General features: G+C 40.7%; 1 protein-coding gene across 3 annotated transcripts in view; it reads right to left on the reverse strand.

The window, feature by feature from the left end:
- Window positions 1-7,115: 7,115 nt before the first annotated feature.
- LOC104950524 (ras and Rab interactor 2-like) overlaps window positions 7,116-17,340 on the reverse strand; it is a 40,935-nt gene continuing 30,710 nt past the window's right edge. For 2 of the 3 annotated variants that reach the window (XM_010777057.1, XM_010777058.1), the window contains exons 7-9: window positions 15,960-16,051; window positions 8,869-10,443; window positions 7,273-8,711 (exon numbers count right to left, since the gene is read on the reverse strand). In XM_010777057.1, coding sequence (XP_010775359.1) covers window positions 8,623-8,711; window positions 8,869-10,443; window positions 15,960-16,051 — 1,756 coding nt within the window. In that variant the 3' untranslated portion in view covers window positions 7,273-8,622. The other variant, XM_010777060.1, reaches the window with a different exon arrangement.

Consider the following 17,340-nt stretch of genomic DNA (forward strand, 5'->3'; position numbering starts at 1 on the left):
AAATATGCGTCACATCCTGCTACGGTCCCGCGCGAGCGCCTTTTCCTGCGGGTGAATAACCTGACCCCCGGCTCGATGAGCGAACTATGGATAAATCAAAGAAAAGTACCGGAGGAACACAGGATTTAATTCTGTGTGGACAGAGTTATATGCATTCACAAAAAACGATGCTGGTTTACCGGTATGTTTGATATGTAGAGAGAAGTTGTCAAAGGTGCTGCACTGCAGCCTTTACGTATCGAGAAACAACGGGAACAACACGGAGAGGAAGACAGCTGACGATCTTCAGTCATAATTCAATGGGGTATGTAATTTATTTCAGAAAACACTTTTTGTTATATTCCATGGAATGCTCTTAACATCCCGATAGCAATGAATATATTAAATGCTTTGACAATTAATACATACAAAAATTAATCTCTGGAAGCCGTAGCGCTGTAAAAAGCACGACCAATCATCTGAGCCGGCCCGGCTAAAATAACTGGATGGCCTACCTGCCTGTCAGCCTGTCAGCCTTCCATCTGGCATATTTTTTCCGGTTGTGTATTTTCAAATTCTAGCGCACTCGAGCTGGTTTCTCCATTCTTACCTACCCTACCTTTAACTCTTTTTAGGGTGCAGCTATATGTTTTATTTATTTCAAAGTGGGCACATTTTAATAATATTTTTTTTCCTTCAAATGTGCAGAGGACTCCCCAAGTGCTGTGTTTAATTTATTTTAAAGTAGGCCTGTGTATTATTTGTAATTCTCCTTATAGGAGTTCTTTGTTTCTTATTAGAGGTTAACAGTTTTATATAATGTAATAAATAGCCTAATAAATGCAAAAAAAATGTAGTTTTTGTCTGATATAACAATAAATACAACTTTATTAGCTATCAAGCTATGAAATATTTTTTGCGGCTCCAGACAAAAAAATGTTTTGGAAAAAGGAGCAAAATGGCTCTTTTGGTCAAAAAGGTTGCAGACCCCTGGCTTAGACAATGTATCCCTCTCTTTCTCAACACCCCTCCACTCCATTGACCTTTTATTCCTACCTCCCTACATCTATCCCTTCATTCCATCTTCCAACTTCCCTTGGACGATTCATCCCTACATCCCTTTGTCCCCTTTTCCTGTCTCCACTTGTCTCTTTCTTTTTCATCTGTTGCATGCTTTTCTCACATTCTAGGTGTCAGCTCGGGCACCCTGTGTTTCCCTCATCCTGGACTTCAGCAAGTCCCCTAAACAACCTTCTTCTCCCCTTCCTCTTACACACATCAGTGCTATTAAGCCTTTAACTGACATGTTTGCTAGTGAACCCTCAGATACACAACATTATAGAAGAGTCCAAAGATGTGTCTGACTGGTAAACACCTATTTGTATAACCACCTCTGAGGAAAAGCATGGAAAGCCATTTGTCTGACTTTGAATTGTCTTTCTTTATGTTTTAGTATTCAGTAGCATGTTGTCTATCTGTCTAGTGTGAGGTTATTTCCTTTCAGAGCAAACACCAGGTCAAGGTAAACCTCACATTCCATATCAGTCATGTTTCCCAGCTCCCAGAGGACAGCCAAAGTCAGCATGGTCACGTGTGATACCCACACTTTCACTGTTCCCCATATGTAAACACTCATAGTTGATTTGTGTTTTTGTGCGATTGCAGTTTTGGGTGTGAATCGGCCAAGCCAGTGTCAACAGCAGCTTTTAACACAACACAGAGCGGTGGATGCAGACCGCAGCACTGCTGAATAAGGAGCATGTGTGCACGCTCTCGGTGCATGTGTGCTGATTCTCCTCAAAAACGTCAGCAGTTTTTTTTTTTTCTTTCTGCAGACACAGATTCTACTTTCCATTAAAGAATGATCGCATCCAGCATTTGCCTGTAACAAGTCAGTCATCATGAGTTTATGAATTCCCCCTCCCTTGCGGTCTTACTGGAACAAATGTTTTCCTCACCCACATTACTGCTACCTGCAGATACCAGACAGTGACGTCTCACTTCCTCATGTACACTGCATACTGATAAAGAGTTGTCAGTTAGTGGGGCAACCATCATGTTGAACCGGTATGGTTTCTGTTATCTTAAGAAGATTGAGAGGAATTGTTTGGCTTTGATGGATGACCTTAGTGTTCCAGGAGGGCCCTTTCTTTAACTTCTGATTGGAATCAAACATCTTCCGATCCTATACAATTCCCTGTGACATCCCCTAAGTGTTACTGAAACTACTGAATGAGAAGTCACATTAGTCCACTTTCACTGAGAGAGAATACAACAATGTTACGGAACAGATTTTTAAATACAAAACATGTATTCTGTTACAAGGAAGAAAACATATGTTAACTCTCAAAGTTCTTTGTGAGGGATAAGAATAAAAAGAGAGATAGAAAGATACAAAGGTAAGACAAAAAGCTTTTTCTTTCAAATCTCAATACTACTCAGCTGCCACTAACAATTGTTCTCTCATCTGCAAATTATTTTGAAAGTAAGAAAACTATGGTAAGACAATGTCTACAATAGGAGCCACTTAAAGTTTAAATGTGTTGTTTTTCTCCGCCATGATTTGAAATTATAAAAAATGTACGATAATAAAAAATTGAGAAACATTGCAAGTATTCACATTTGACAACTTAGAGCTTGTTGCTGTTGGGAAAAAAAAGCTTGCAAGGTTACTTTAAAGATGGAGCAGACTATTTTCTAAAACAATTAAAAGAACAAGTTGTTGCCGTGGTAAACAGTACAGGGCCTGAACCATGTTAGAAACGACTAATCTGAGGTCTTAAATGCTCAGTATGCACCTTATACTCTATGAACTGTTTATTTATTCCCTAATACTGTCCTCGAGCTCAACATTTACTCGATAGTCTGTTACAGTCATTATAAACAGGGCCAATATTCTTCACTCTGGGCATAAAGGTTGGACTGTTTAAGTGATTCTAACGGTGGAAAATTCAAATTTTTACGTACATACACTTTAGATTGCTCAAAGTAAAGTTGTGTATCTTTCGAGCGTGTATGTGAAGGCTTACTGTGGACATACTTGTTCTGCAGGAGGGAATGTTGACCCCTGTGTCCTGCTCTGGCTTCAAAGTGAATTCTGATCCGTGTGCATTGGACTGCGAGCTCCCCAGTCTACGTCACAGTCTCTCGTGTGTTGCATCAACAGACAGACGGTAGGAAACACAGATAAGTCAGGCGTCTTATCAGTCAAGGTCAGCTCAAGCAGGCAATCTGACACAAACACACACTGCTGGCAACAACACAGCCTCTTCCCGCTTGATACAAACATCCTCTCGTCTTTTTGGCAATGGTAATTCTAGCTTGAAATAAACATACTGTCCTAGACATTTGTACAGGCAAATGTAAAAACTAACAGTAGTTATCCTCAAAAGGCCTAGTGTTTCTGTTTGTCGCTCTTGGTGCCGTTATGGCCGAGGAGTTTTCCCAATTATTGAAACTGAAATTTAAAATCTATTTTGATTTCCTGTGTGCTGGAGAGTAAAGAAACATCACATACCTACACATGTATAGTCCTCTGAATATAATTCCCATGTAATTAGCTTTAATGTATCTTTCAATATATTTGTGTTTTTTTTTTCTATTACTTTGATTTTATTCTTTATTTATACTTTATTTTGGTTTTGTCTTTTGTTTCTCTATCGTATCTTATGCAAAAACCTGAGTTTGTATTATGAGTGAAGTGCAGCTGTTAATGAACTCAGTCAATAAACAAAAAATAATCAAATAAATGTAAAACAAATGAAGTGACCCTTTTCATTAAATAAAAAAAACACAAAACGAAATAACTAAATAAATGCTATACCACATGGAATGGCAAAGGCATGTAGACTATATGACTGTCTTTTAGGGTTGCTCTATTTATCGTATTTTAATCGCAATTAAGATTTTGGCTTGCAACGATTATGAAAACAACGTAACCGAAATCAAACTTTTTATTTTTTTCATTTTTTTTCCAGTTCAATTATACTTAAAGTTCAGGGTAATCAACTGTTGGAAACATACTGTTCAATTTTTTTCAATAAATTGATGTTTTCTAAGTAAATGGAAAATCGTTTTTAATAATCCTGATATCAATTATTGACCCAAATAATCGAGATTATGATTTTTGCCATAATTGAGCAGCCCAACTGTCTTTAGGAGTGAACATAGCCTGTAGTAATCAGAAAGAGAGGAGTCTCGGTCTGAGCTGTCATTGAACCAAGGGCCTCTCCTGATACACACTTTGCTCACTTCCTGCTTCGAGAAGGTACATCCCAAAATAGCCTTTGCACCCATTTAGGTCCTAGCATTGCTAAGGAAAAGTAGCAAAGGCTGCTTGAGTCTTTCAACATCTTCTGGAGGGATGCTGCTAAATGCCAAGGCCTACTGTTACTTCAGCTCTAGGGTTAGGGTTAGGCTCTACGTTGAAGGCCTTACTACCTCCTAGAACAGTGGTTCCCAACCTGGGGGTCGCGACCCCCTTTGGGGGTCGCCAAAGATCGCAGGGGGGCCGCCAGACCTCAGATGATTTGAGGCCTAATATCATATTTAGAATAAAAAAAATGTACATATCATTTTTTTTTTTACATATCATTTTTTTTACATATTGTAACGCAATACATGATTGGCGCTAAAAGCCTTGTCTACATTACAATAAAATATAGAAATTAATTGATTAACTAAAATTAAAATTAAAAAAATTCATCTGATACTCCTCCGATTGGCGCCAACATTGACGTTACTGTGTCAGCTTTCATAATAATAACAGTTTGCTGCGGTTGCTAGCTAGCGACCGACTTCATAAGGTGAATATTTTTGTCTAAAAATGTCTGAAAAACGTAAAGGAGATGACAGCTCATCTGCAATCAAAAAGAAAATGAGGACCTACCTAGAGAGCTATCTTAACTTCGGTTTCATGGAGGGAACGGACAAAACCCGCCCAGAGTGTGTGATATGCAGAGAGAAGCTAGCCAACGAAAGCATGAAACCCAGCAAAATGAAGAGACCCAAACAGATACACATGCACCCACAGAAACCAGTCGCGCGTGATCGGGAACTTTTTCATAAAGAAACGAACACCTTGCAAAGGCAACAGCCAATGGAATTAGAACAGCCGTTTGTTAGCGCTAGGCAGCGATGCACACAGAAGCGCACCGAGGCCTCTTTTTGAATGTGCACATTAATAGCAAAGGCAAAGCAAACCGCACAACATTGGCGAGCAGCTCCAATTAAAGCTGAAGCCAGCTGCATAAGATGGCTGGAGAAACGTGCGGGCACGCCCGCAGGTGCGGAGAGCGAAAAAACTGTACTACTGTCAACAATACGGTGAAGACAAGAATTGCGAAAGATGCAACGTACATGCGAGCTGCAGCTGCTCGAAAAGCTGGAAAGGGGGCCATTGCCATATAACTTGATGAAACCACAACTGTAGCAGACAAGCTGTGCTGATCGTTATGTGCAAAATATCGATGGGAGAGATTTGAAGCAGGACCATTCTTATGTCAGTCACCTAACCACTAACCACCCGGGGTGAGGACATTTTTACTGCAGTGATTCTACCTCTCATCCCACAAGCTTCTCCTATGAGAAATTTAGTGCAATGTTGCACAGACGGAGCGCCTCAAGTGATGGCGGAAAACAAGGGATTTAACAGTCGCTTGAAAGAAAAGGCCCCACACTGCATCACTAATATCACGCGTGTGAAACATCGCCAGCAAGACCCTGGCACAGAAGACTGTCAGAAGACCTCAGCGAAAACACTCTCAACTGTTATTAAAATAGCAATTCATGCATCAAGGTCGCCCCACGAAAAGCGTCTATTCCGCAGCACTTGGTGCGAGATGAAGCGCACCAAACCCTCCTCCCTGCACACCGAGGTGCGCTGGCTCTCATGCGGCGCCGAGTTGCTGCACGCTTTGTAGAACTGAAGCTGAAGGAAAAATTGAAGAGTTTCTACAAACTCGTAACCGCGCACTGTCAGAGCAAGTGACCGAGTCATTCTGGATTAAAACAGCATACCTGGCCAACATCTTCAGTCTCTACAATGAAACAAACAAGCGTCTGCAAGGCGTGGAGTCCAACATTCTCCAATGTGAAGAGGCGCTTGATGCATTTGTGCGCAAACTGGAGTACAGGGTCGGGAAAATGGAGAGGGGGGGAACTGCAACAGTTTCCACTACTGCAGAAACAATCCCAAAACAATCCTGAAACGGTGCCTGTGTCTGTACGTCGCGAGTTCATCCGCCATATGAACGCACTGCAAACGGAAATGCAATCACGGTTCGCTGACAAAGACGAGTATGTCTCCAAGGAATTGTGGGTTTTAGATCCCTTTATTGCCAAAGTTGAGGATGTGGAATACCTGGATTGCGAAGATGAGCTCACCGACATCCAAGCTGACTCGCTGTCAAAGAAATACTTCCAGGAAAAAGGATTTTAAAAGTTTTGGATTCTCAAAGGACCAAGCCTCGCTCCAAAGATCACACTGCATGCCACGACCAGGATTATACTCCCATTCAGTATGACATATCTATCAGAAACAGCCTTCAGCGCACTTGTTGCCATCAAAACAAAAGCACGCAACACACTGGACGTTCACAACGACTTTAGACTGGCTGTCACTCACATTACACTGGACATTCCATCCCTGGCTGTGGGCGTGCAAGCCCAAGGTTCACATTAATGAACCTACTTGAACCTCGTCTTCTCTCTGCTACCTGTTCCATGGCAGACAAGCATTTGATTTACCTGCTTAATATGCCAGTTTTTCATTTTTGTTTTATACAGGCCTATGCAACCATATTACCATTTATTTATTAGACATAGTATATTCTTTTGAAGTGTCCTGTTCTTCGACATTTGAAATAAATATGATGCATACATTTGCAAGTTAGTAGCTAATAAAAGCATACAAAGACAGAAATGTATCATTTTTTCTTTAATATAAATGTTTCTTCTGCGGGTAAAGCGTCGGTTTCAGTTGGATTATTTGTCACAGTTGCTCTGATCAGATCGGTCTCCTCCATTTTGTAGATTATTTACGATTTTTTAATCCACATAAACACATCGCCAAAATCCGGCTTACTTTGAGCATGTGTTTTAAACAGTTGAATCCCTTTGTGAATTGTTTCCACTTGCGCCGTCCTTTAATTTCTTGATACAGCGGGAATCCAAATTCATTAATCCTGAGTCCAATAACCATCAAAGTTATTTTGATTAGGGTTCAAAGTTCCTTGACAGATCCTTCCTTAGGAGCTATCCAGCTGTTGATGCTTTCAAGGACACTGTGAAGCACCACAAACAGAGCTTCCTGACATGGAGCCGTCTCGGGCTATCTAGCCGTGGAGAGTCTAGCAGTGCTGGATGAATGGAAAACAAGGTACTCTATTCTTGCCCCCCCCCCCTAAACATCCTGAACCTAAGCACATACATGGTTGGGCTGCTGAGTGAGCACTAAACATGGAAAACAACATCATGAATAAACTGTGAATTACTCTATTACATTCTGCATATTTGTTTTTCTCTTTGTGTGTATCCTACGGATAAATGTGCTAATGATGGATGCTTTTACTGGTATACAAGGAAGTATTATAAGAGATGATAGTGAGTGTGAAAATACCCATATCAATGAAAGCATTAACTGTTATAGCGAGAGGGAGAATGGATGAGGAGAAAGAGGGAAAGGGGAAAATAAACACAGAAAGAGTGTCCAAGGACTACAAAGTAAAGAGGTCTTGCCTCAAATGATATCACTTTAATTGGAGAGTACATTTAAAGGATGTTTAGTTGAGGTAAGACAGAGGTTGTAAAGATTTGCAAAACGTCACCCAAACACATCTGGATCGGCTAGTCTTTGAGTTCATTAGAAAACACTCCCTGAAGCTGCCACAACAAAATGTTGCGCAATTATTCCAAGAACTGAAACCGCAGCAGTTCTAATTGAGTCATTCCTGAGAGGCCTTTTGGAAAACAGGCAACCCACGGCACGCGACATACAAACATGAATATATTTCCCCTTTTCCTTTAGAACCTTTATATTAATATTGGTAATTCAAAAATAAAAGTTGAAATCTCTCTTTATCATTTTCAAGTTGTGTGTTATTATTTGTAAGTGTCAATCCAATTGAAGACCACAATTCTCTAAACGTGACTGAAGTCTACAGTGTTAACATGAGCTGTTAGCAGCCAGAAATGGTGGTGCAGAATAAAGTATTTATAGACCGTAAGGCAATGTTCTTGCCTTGCAAAACAGACATCGCTATACTGTTGCATACTACAGTATACTGGAAATATGTTCATAGTTAACTGTTTATAAATGCATTGCAAATTACAGAATCATCTCCCAAAGCAACAAAAACGCCCAGTTAATGTTTAACAATAACATAATTATAGCCTTGTGCTAAACTATGTGAGCAGGGCCAGCAGAAACGGGTTGTTGAACACCCCCAGTGGTCCTGAGATAAAACCCTCTTTGTGCTCTCTGTTTACATGCTGCTCCGGCCAGCCTCTGAGTCTTGGCCTCAATGATTCAGACCGCTCTTCCGGCAGGTGTGTGTGTGTGCTGGTATGTTTCTATGCGGTTGTGTCTGGTCCCCCTTTCATGTTGTTGTCATGGTATTGTTAGATGCAATAAAGGATGGATATTTAAAAAGAAAAAGCTATTGCATGCATAAAAACACTGGAACACATCCAGGCGCAAACACACGAGGACAAGTTTTCCGATGAAGTCACTGCTAAAATAGTGAAGTGAAATTGCTATATCAGCAAGCTTTCTCTGACATTGTCATTGTGTTAATATTTTCCATAAGAACATCAATCATTCACACTTCCTATGAATATAAAACAGACAACAAAAAAAGATCATGAAAAGATTAATTATTTGGGACTCACCAATCTGGTCTTCGGGAATGAGGCTCTCGATTGGTGGGTCCAACTCGGAGCTCTGTCTCAGGTAGCTCTTCATCTGAGTGATGAACTGACGAAGAGTCTGCAGCAGCTCCAGTCCGGAGGCGTAGCCCTGCCAAGCCTGGGTGCCTGCACCCTCGCTCATGTAGCTGAGGTAGTCCTGCACCAGGCAGCCGAAGTACGAGCTCTTATCCCTTGATAGTTCCACCACCCTGCGGATGGCCCTCTTCTCGGGCGTCAGCAGAGAGTTGAACACTCCACTCATCTTGCGAAGATGCCCTCGAAGGGCCCTCTGCAGGACCAAAGCGCTGGCACTGGGGCGGCGCCTCGTGCGGTGGCCTGGTGGCACCATGGTCAAGTCCTGGTCTTGGTCCTGGTCGCTCTCAAGACTGACACCATAGTCATGCTCCTCTTCATCCTCGTCTTCGTCATCATCGTCATCCTCCTCCATGCTGGAGTAAGGCAGGTGAGATGGTGGGAGGGAGAGGGGGAGGTGGGTGTCAAAGTCAGCCATGGTGGGGGGACTGGGATCATGCAGAGGAGGAAGGAAAAAGACTGAAGACTGAGAGAAGTCCAGAGAGTCTGAGGAATCGGTGGAAAGGCTCATGTCGCTCAGACGTTGGCCGCTCCCACTGCATTCCTCGCCTGCTTCTTCTTCTGCTCCTGGCACATCTTCCTGTTTGCTTGTTGTTGAAGGGTCTGGAGGACTGCTGGAGTCCAGGGGGGGGTTTCTGTTAGCATTACGCTGAGAGAGTCTGGCCCTGATGACGGCCTTCTCAATGGTCTGGTCCTCCAGTGCCAAGTGGCATTGGGCCTCCTCATGGCTAGACGACGGTGAGGCCTTAGCCTGACGTGGTGAGCAGGAAAGAGACTGCAGAGTCATGGGCAGGGAGGGCCGGGGGATGGAAATGGGGGAGCTGATGCTGAGTCTCTTGGGAGGGGAGGACGAGGGGCTGATGCTGAGGGAAGAGCCCAGACGGGAAAGGAGGCTGCTGCCCCTCTCTTCCCCCTTCCCCTTCGGGAAGTTGATCCAGGCGATCTTTTCTGGCATACTGCGTTGTCGGATTGGAGGGGCTGATATTTGCGACACAATTTGAGGTGGGGGTGGACGTGGAGGTGGGGACCGTGGCTTACTTAGTTTCTGAATGCTGCTGCTGGTTGGGCTGTTATGGTCCTTTAGCTTTGGGTTCCTATCAAGACTCTGAGGGTTGCTTTGACCTGCCTGATCTGAGACCTGAGGATGATGTTGAGGGTCCTTGTTGTTGGTTTCTAGGCTGTCGCTCACGGGTTCCTCCCTCTGGTTTTCCTTTGCTGTACCAGAGGGACGTGAAGTGGTGCTGTCGTCACCATCTGGTTGGTGAACTTTGATGAAGAGGGGGTTGATAAAGCAAAGTGCTCCGTTGGACTGGCAACAATCAAGCTCTGAAGGGGTGCGAGTTCGAAGTCGAGGGCGCCCTGGGATGGTCACCAAGGAGACTGGTGTCTGGGAAGAGGGAGCAGCTATTCCTGACAAAAAGACTGAGTCCTTACTCCTGTGGCACAACTGAGAATCCCAGAAGCCTATGTGAAAGAGTGAGAAAAACACGCTGTGTAAATTGTTTGGACAGGTTAGGGTACAACCTGAAAAGATGCATTCACAAGATGCACAATTTGCTCTTTGATCACCTCAAGATTGGGCCTCGCCTTGAAAACAGCTAGTGAAGTTTTGCTTATATGGTTACCTCCCCTGCTAGCTTGTGACGCTACATGCATTCTGACATCTGAATGGTTGGGCTTTGATAGTCGGCGTTAAACGAGGTCAAAGATTAAGTAATTTGAACTTTGATTGTGGCGCACGGCGACAATAAAATATCCTAGTGGGCCGGCACAGACCTGTTACCACCTGTCTTGTGAACGCAGCTTAAGCGCTACATTTACTGAAAAGTTTTGTTAACATCACTTTTTTTTTAACTCTGCATCTCTAGAATGTAAACATGCTAAAACTCTTCAGACCCAACGATGCTGACTTACAACTGAAAACATTATCTGACCTCCTTTTCTGTAGACAGCTATTCCGGTTATTTTTAGTAGAACAAGGATCATTTTTAAAAGCATGAATTGCCCTCACTATTGAAGGCAAACAAATTGGAGATGTAAAAGCACATTTATCGGTAACTAACCATTATCTGGACTGTAAAGTACATTCTGCTGATTAGGCATCTTTTTTTGGTTTGCTTAGCCTTAAGAAACAAAATGATTGTAGTATTAGAGTATGTAGAGTATTAGCCATAATACCCATATCAACAAGGAAACGGTCCCTTTTGTCCCCTGATTTTATGTGTAACCTGATAATCGCATAGACGCAAATCAAGTTTTTCATACTAAATGTATGTATGTATTTGTTTGTCAGGAAAAGTGCATAAAACATTGGAATAGGTTACAAATCATGATACAAATGTGTAGAATAGTGTTTCTAGGTTTCTAGACAAGGCTAATTAAAAACATTTAAAACACAATTCCCAATCATATTGGCAGATATAAATATTAACATTCTCATACATGTGACATTATACTACAGTGAGCGGCAGCAAAATAAACTTAACTTGCCAGCTATAATTTGCCCACTCATCCACTCCCAATGACTCAATAAAAGCCCTGCAATTTAAAACCACAAAAAACCTCTAAATGCTGCTCTGTGCAAAATCACTGCTGTTTACTTTTGCAGAACGAGGCTCAGCCTGTCTGGGATAAAGAGTCAAATAGCACTGAACTACTACAACACAAGAATATTTGAAACCTTTAGAGTCCAAGCCGTACCAGACAGAGCAAAACAAGACAGACACAACCAGAGGGGAACAATAGCGCTTGAGGAAAACTAGTACCAGACTCAGAGCAGCTCCTTCACACAGTGACAGCAGAGAGCAGAGCAACAATACTCACTGTGACCGCACACAGAGGAGCTGTTGATTTCACCTCAGGAAAACTTCTCTGTACAGTTCTGATCCTTTTGAAGTGAGAGTGTGTACACAAGCTGAAACTCGACTGGCTTCTCTGGCTCACTCACGTTCAATCTGTATTATGACTCACTCCTGTTAATGTGTGTGTGGGCAGGCTGTTAGCTCAGTGATCACGCCTCCCTCCCTCCCTCCCTTTCAGTTGGTGTCATGTTGATGTCTCTCGTTCTCTCACTTGCACTCTTGTCTGACAAACCAAAACATGTTTACTGTCCTTATAAACTACTTTTGTTTACTCTTACTATCGTCTCCCTTTCACAGGATTACATGATCTGATTATGATAGTGTTTTTTTAACATTATGTTGAAGGATTCAAAAAAGGCCCTATACAGTAATGTGTTTTGGGTTTTCCCTTTTCTGAAGTGTGTATTATATGTTTTGTGCATGTAGATCTGCAAAGGCTAAAATCCCTGAGTTTCTCCCCCACACACTCTGCCTGAACCCCCCTCCTTTGAACTCCTTTGTTTACTTCCATGACATAGTGACAACACTCGCATTTCTACTATCCAACACATTGTGTTGATTTGCTAAGGGGCGGGACATCTCTAAGCAGTTGACCAATCACAACAGGGCCGGCCATGAGGTTGAGGGATGAGGTCACTGTGCGGAGGAGCCGGGTTCGAATCCAGCTAGGGAGATTCTACTGCCTGTCATCCCCTCTGTCAGACACACAGCACATGCATTTAGTCCATGTATAATCTAATTGTCTGGACAATGAATACATCTGGATACTAGGTCATCCTTTTGAATACATATATATCATAATGTTTTCTTTACACACCTAGTTTTGTGTAATTACTTTGATTCATCTGTTTAGCATACACAAGTTATGTAATGAGCTGCTGTTCAAACACACACTCATACACTTGAATGAATGTGGTTTGGTTGGGTTGATCGAGATCCGGGAAAGTCAAGGTTAAGTTACGGAAACTCAAACACATTAGCATGACAGCTGAACTGCAGCCAATAATAGACAGAGCTTATACAAGACAAGACGAAGTCATTCACTTTGCTTCATGCGCAGTTGGCATTAATATTACTGACCAGGCTTATGGAAAAATTACATTAAAAAAGGGAAATCATCAAACCAACATATACTTGCTGCATGCTAATGTTGAAAGTAGCTTTATCTTGATTACCACACTGCATGCCCTTTACCACACCATTACATTTGATATGATAAAAGTCTCATCTCAAAGGTTGGAAACGATAGCTGAGAGGTAAATCATATCAACACAAATGTAGCTTGGCATGTCAGTTTAACATTGCAGATTATTCCCTATTGACAGCTGTCAAGTTTAATATCTTGTTATGTAAGGATATGTAAAGGCATTATGAAAATACTGGATATTCCAATATGCAGTGGTGGTAAATGACTAAGTACTTCACTTTTAAGTATTTCAATTGAATGCTACTTTACACTTTTACTCTACTACAATTATAGGGAAATAATGTATTTTACGCCACTACATTTATTAAAGTTCTTTAGCTACTTTTCAGAGCTTTAAACCAGTGGACTAACTGTGCAAGCTACAAAAAATAATTATCAAATAAATCATTTTTCGTTACAGAACTTTGTGTAGAAGAGTCAAATTCTACCTGATGCAACCACATTATCTAAACATGTTATACGTATATAATAATATCTCACATATGGAGGCGATTTTCTCTGCATAATTACTTCTCTTACTTTTTATACTTAAACTTTATTTTGATAATAATACTTAGGATTTTTGAATGCAGGACATTTATTTTTTATTTTTTTTTCAACAGTATCTGAATACTTCTTCCACCAATGATTATACTGTATGTGATTAAAATAGTAGATTGTCTTTGAAAATGTGGCACTGACAAGTTGCTAAATATAGTATTGCTTTCATGAAGTTTAGTGATGAGCAACAGCAGAAACAAAGCCATGAATACAGTGGTGTGCATTCATTCTGCAGACATCCTCATCAACAAGTCACATAGTCAACATCATTTATTTTCTCATATCAAGGTCCACTTACCAGCATTTAAATCATTATTATTTTGTTCATTTTGCAGCAATTATAGACAGTGCCTGTCATCTATTGAAGAGAGCAGGGCTACGTCACTGCCTGGAGCAATGACGGGCCTGCCCCGTTTCCAGTGAAAACTAAGAATTGGCAACAAGTGGAAAAAGTAGTTGTATCATGCCTAAAAGCTGCTGTGTATTGCACGTCATGCCTCCACAGAGAGAAGGAAAATCAGACACTGTCAGTCAATACATGTATGTCTGTGGGAAACACTTATCACAGCTAAATGATGAAGCTAATGATTTTTGCCAGACTGACCTTTGTTATTGTGCTCCTTGTAGTTAAAACAATGCACAGTATTCTTTATTTATTTATGTGAATACAGGTCAAATGACAGCGAATGTTTAAACTCAAAGTACTCATAATGCGTAATGGCCCATAACATAATAATATACTGTGTATCACAGCTTCTTAAAAGGGGAGCTAATTGTATTACTTTGTATACTGCTGCTGCATAGTTTAACCTATATGTATACAAATGTTATGTATTTATCAAAACATTTTTTTATTCTCTATTAATCTGAATATATAATGTTATACGTAACTGATGCTTTCAAATAAATGTAGTAGAGTAAAAAGTACAATACTGGCCTTTAAAATGTAGCCGGGTATCAATACGTGCAAATAATCAGGTAAGGTACAATTACCTCAAATGATATACGAAATAAAATAAAAGCAATTTCCTTATGTACTTTACATTCCACCACTGAATGAAGTTTAGTTTCGGGGAAGGAGCTACTTTTTCACCATGGTGGGTTAAAAAGGCACTGCCAAACTTCTCATACTTTAAAATAATAATCTTGTAACTTTATCAACAAAAGACACGCCTTTAAAATGCCTCACAAAAAATAATAAACTGCGTCCTAATCCAAACTCCCCTTACAGGTGGAGAGCCACATGAGTCAACAGCACTCTTTTCTGATCTTTCCCAGCCATTGATGATGTCCGTATGTACGTCACAACTGCCACTATTCACTGCTGCTGAAGCACCTTCATAGACACAAAAAGCACCATTGTGCCGACTCACTAAACAAGAAGCCTTTTATGAATGAAAGAGAGACTGAACAACACAATACAGGAAGAGAATAGAGATGTAGACCTATACATGCAAGCTCAGAGCTGAGTCACAGCACGCGAGGCTAAAGGGGCAAAAAGGTCAATGGGTGGGCTGTGAAAAGGGAAGTGGGCTGAAAGATAATTCCACTGAAGTGCATTTAAACTGATTCTTGCCCTAAAACATTAAACAGGTAGACAATAATGTCTGCTCCTGTTAGATTTGAGATACTCTTCAAAACAGACATGTTTTATTTTAGAGTGTTGGATGTTATTAATTAAAAGGTCCAATGATATTTGGCTAAGACTGTGAGAAGACCGATGGAAGGGGGGCGGGTTGAAATGGATTTACCATACCTCGGGGGGAAAAAAAGAAAAAACTCAACAATGTTTACACACAACAGATGTTGGGTGGAGTTAAAGACTCTTTTGCTGAATAGAGGCTTTTCTGAAAAGAGGCTGAGGGAACTATACAAATCAACTGTTGCAAAATCATAAATAATTGCACCAATTATGTTTAAGGCATCAGCCAATCAGAATCTTGGTGTAGTTCTGGACTATGACCTACATTTCAAAACCCATATTATTACAAAGTCAGCATACTACAACCACTAAAACATAGCCGGACTGAAAAGACTCATGTCTCAAGAAGAGCTAGAGAAACTCGTTCATGCATATGTCTTACATATTCATGATAACTGCAACAGCATAATTAAAACATGTGACAACTCATTCATAACGCTGCCGCCTGAGTCCTGACTAAAACTTAAAGAGCAGAACAAATCACCCAAGTTCTCAGGGCTCTCAGAGACTGGTTCCGAGTCCAGAATTCATCAAAGCTGGGATCTTTTGCACTCTTGATGCATAGACTGTAGTATTGCTAGCGTGAAAACGTGCACAACATTCATAACCCAAGCTGCAGCAACAGGAGCACATCCCTAACGCACTAATACATTTAAATAAGAGAACAAACCTGCTCCAAGTTTAGCAACCTCCTCGAGGTCAGCAGATGTTTTGGCTGAAGCGATGACTTCTGGGAGCTGGAGAGTGAACGGCAACACGTCCCTGAGAGAAAAGATCCAGTGAAAGGGAGAAAGAGCTGGTAAACAGACGAAAGGAAATTCAAGAGAAAGGCGGCGGGGCTGAGTCTAATCCAAAAAGTGTGTGAGTCACTTGATTGGAAGAGAGGTTGAACCTGGGTGTGTTGAGTGACTTTAACCACACAGCTGAAGGGTGACATGTGTCCCTGCTGCTTTCCTCCCTGAGGAACTTTTACAAGCTTTCCAAAGGCCTGAGGCAAGGGAAGCCAAAGCACTTTACCTGACAGGTTTGTAATGCGTATAATCTCTTTACCACCTAACTATTATATACTGGAGCTATTAAGGAAATGACAAGGCGAAGAAAAGACATACGTGTGAAATAAGGGTCACATTTGAAGCAGAGTGATTTAAATCTTTTTATTTTACCCCTAGCAGCACTATAGAACAGTTTTTTAATGTGTGGGTTGTGTGTTCTGAAAAAGTTTGAATTGAAATGAGTTACAGATGAGGCTTAGGACCACAAGTGATTTCATTTTTAGTTCTGAGACTAAAGTCAGAATTGTAAGATTTAAGTTATAATTATGAGAAAAAATGTCAAGAAAAAGTCAAAGTTCTTATTACATTGAATTGTGCAAGAAAATTAATCAGATTTTTCTCAGAATCCTGACTTTCTCTCAGAATTATCAGAATAAAGTCAAGATTATTGTCACATCTAAAAATCTAAATTAAAATGTGGCCGAATCCTCTGCCGTACATTTCAATATATGCCACTGCTCCAAAACAAGTGAGTGTACTAAAATAACCTAAGTGTCTCCTGTTGGAATCAAATCCTGCAAAAATAATGTTGTAATCATGAGAGGCTCATTGCATGTCCTGTTGAAATGACACTAAATCACAGGTAACCCTCTGGCATCAGTTGCGTTATGTTCTATTGAATAGTTACTCACACATTTCTATTTTTACTTTGTGATACAAAAATACATCTGTACTTCCTTGTTTTAATAAAGGTTAAAGTTGTTGCTTTTTTTACTTCCTTCTTTGCTTTTGTTATGATTTGTGTAAAACCTACACAAAAACACATCATATACTCGAGTTATACTGTAAAACATTAATATATTCTTTTGGGAAATAAACACTGTGTGAGTATTTTGAAAAATACGGAACAGGATTTTTTGAGATCTAACCAAAAGTGAATCAATCAAAAAATACTTTATTAATCCCGGGGGAAATTAAGTTTTGTGTTTTAATAATTTATGAATATTATATAGTATTAATATGTAAAAAGACTCAAGCCATGAGTTTTTCTTTGAAGTG

The sequence above is a fragment of the Notothenia coriiceps genome, unplaced genomic scaffold, assembly GCF_000735185.1.
Source record: "Notothenia coriiceps isolate Sejong01 unplaced genomic scaffold, NC01 NC01_scaffold00017714, whole genome shotgun sequence".
NCBI classification, from domain to species: Eukaryota; Metazoa; Chordata; class Actinopteri; order Perciformes; family Nototheniidae; genus Notothenia; species Notothenia coriiceps.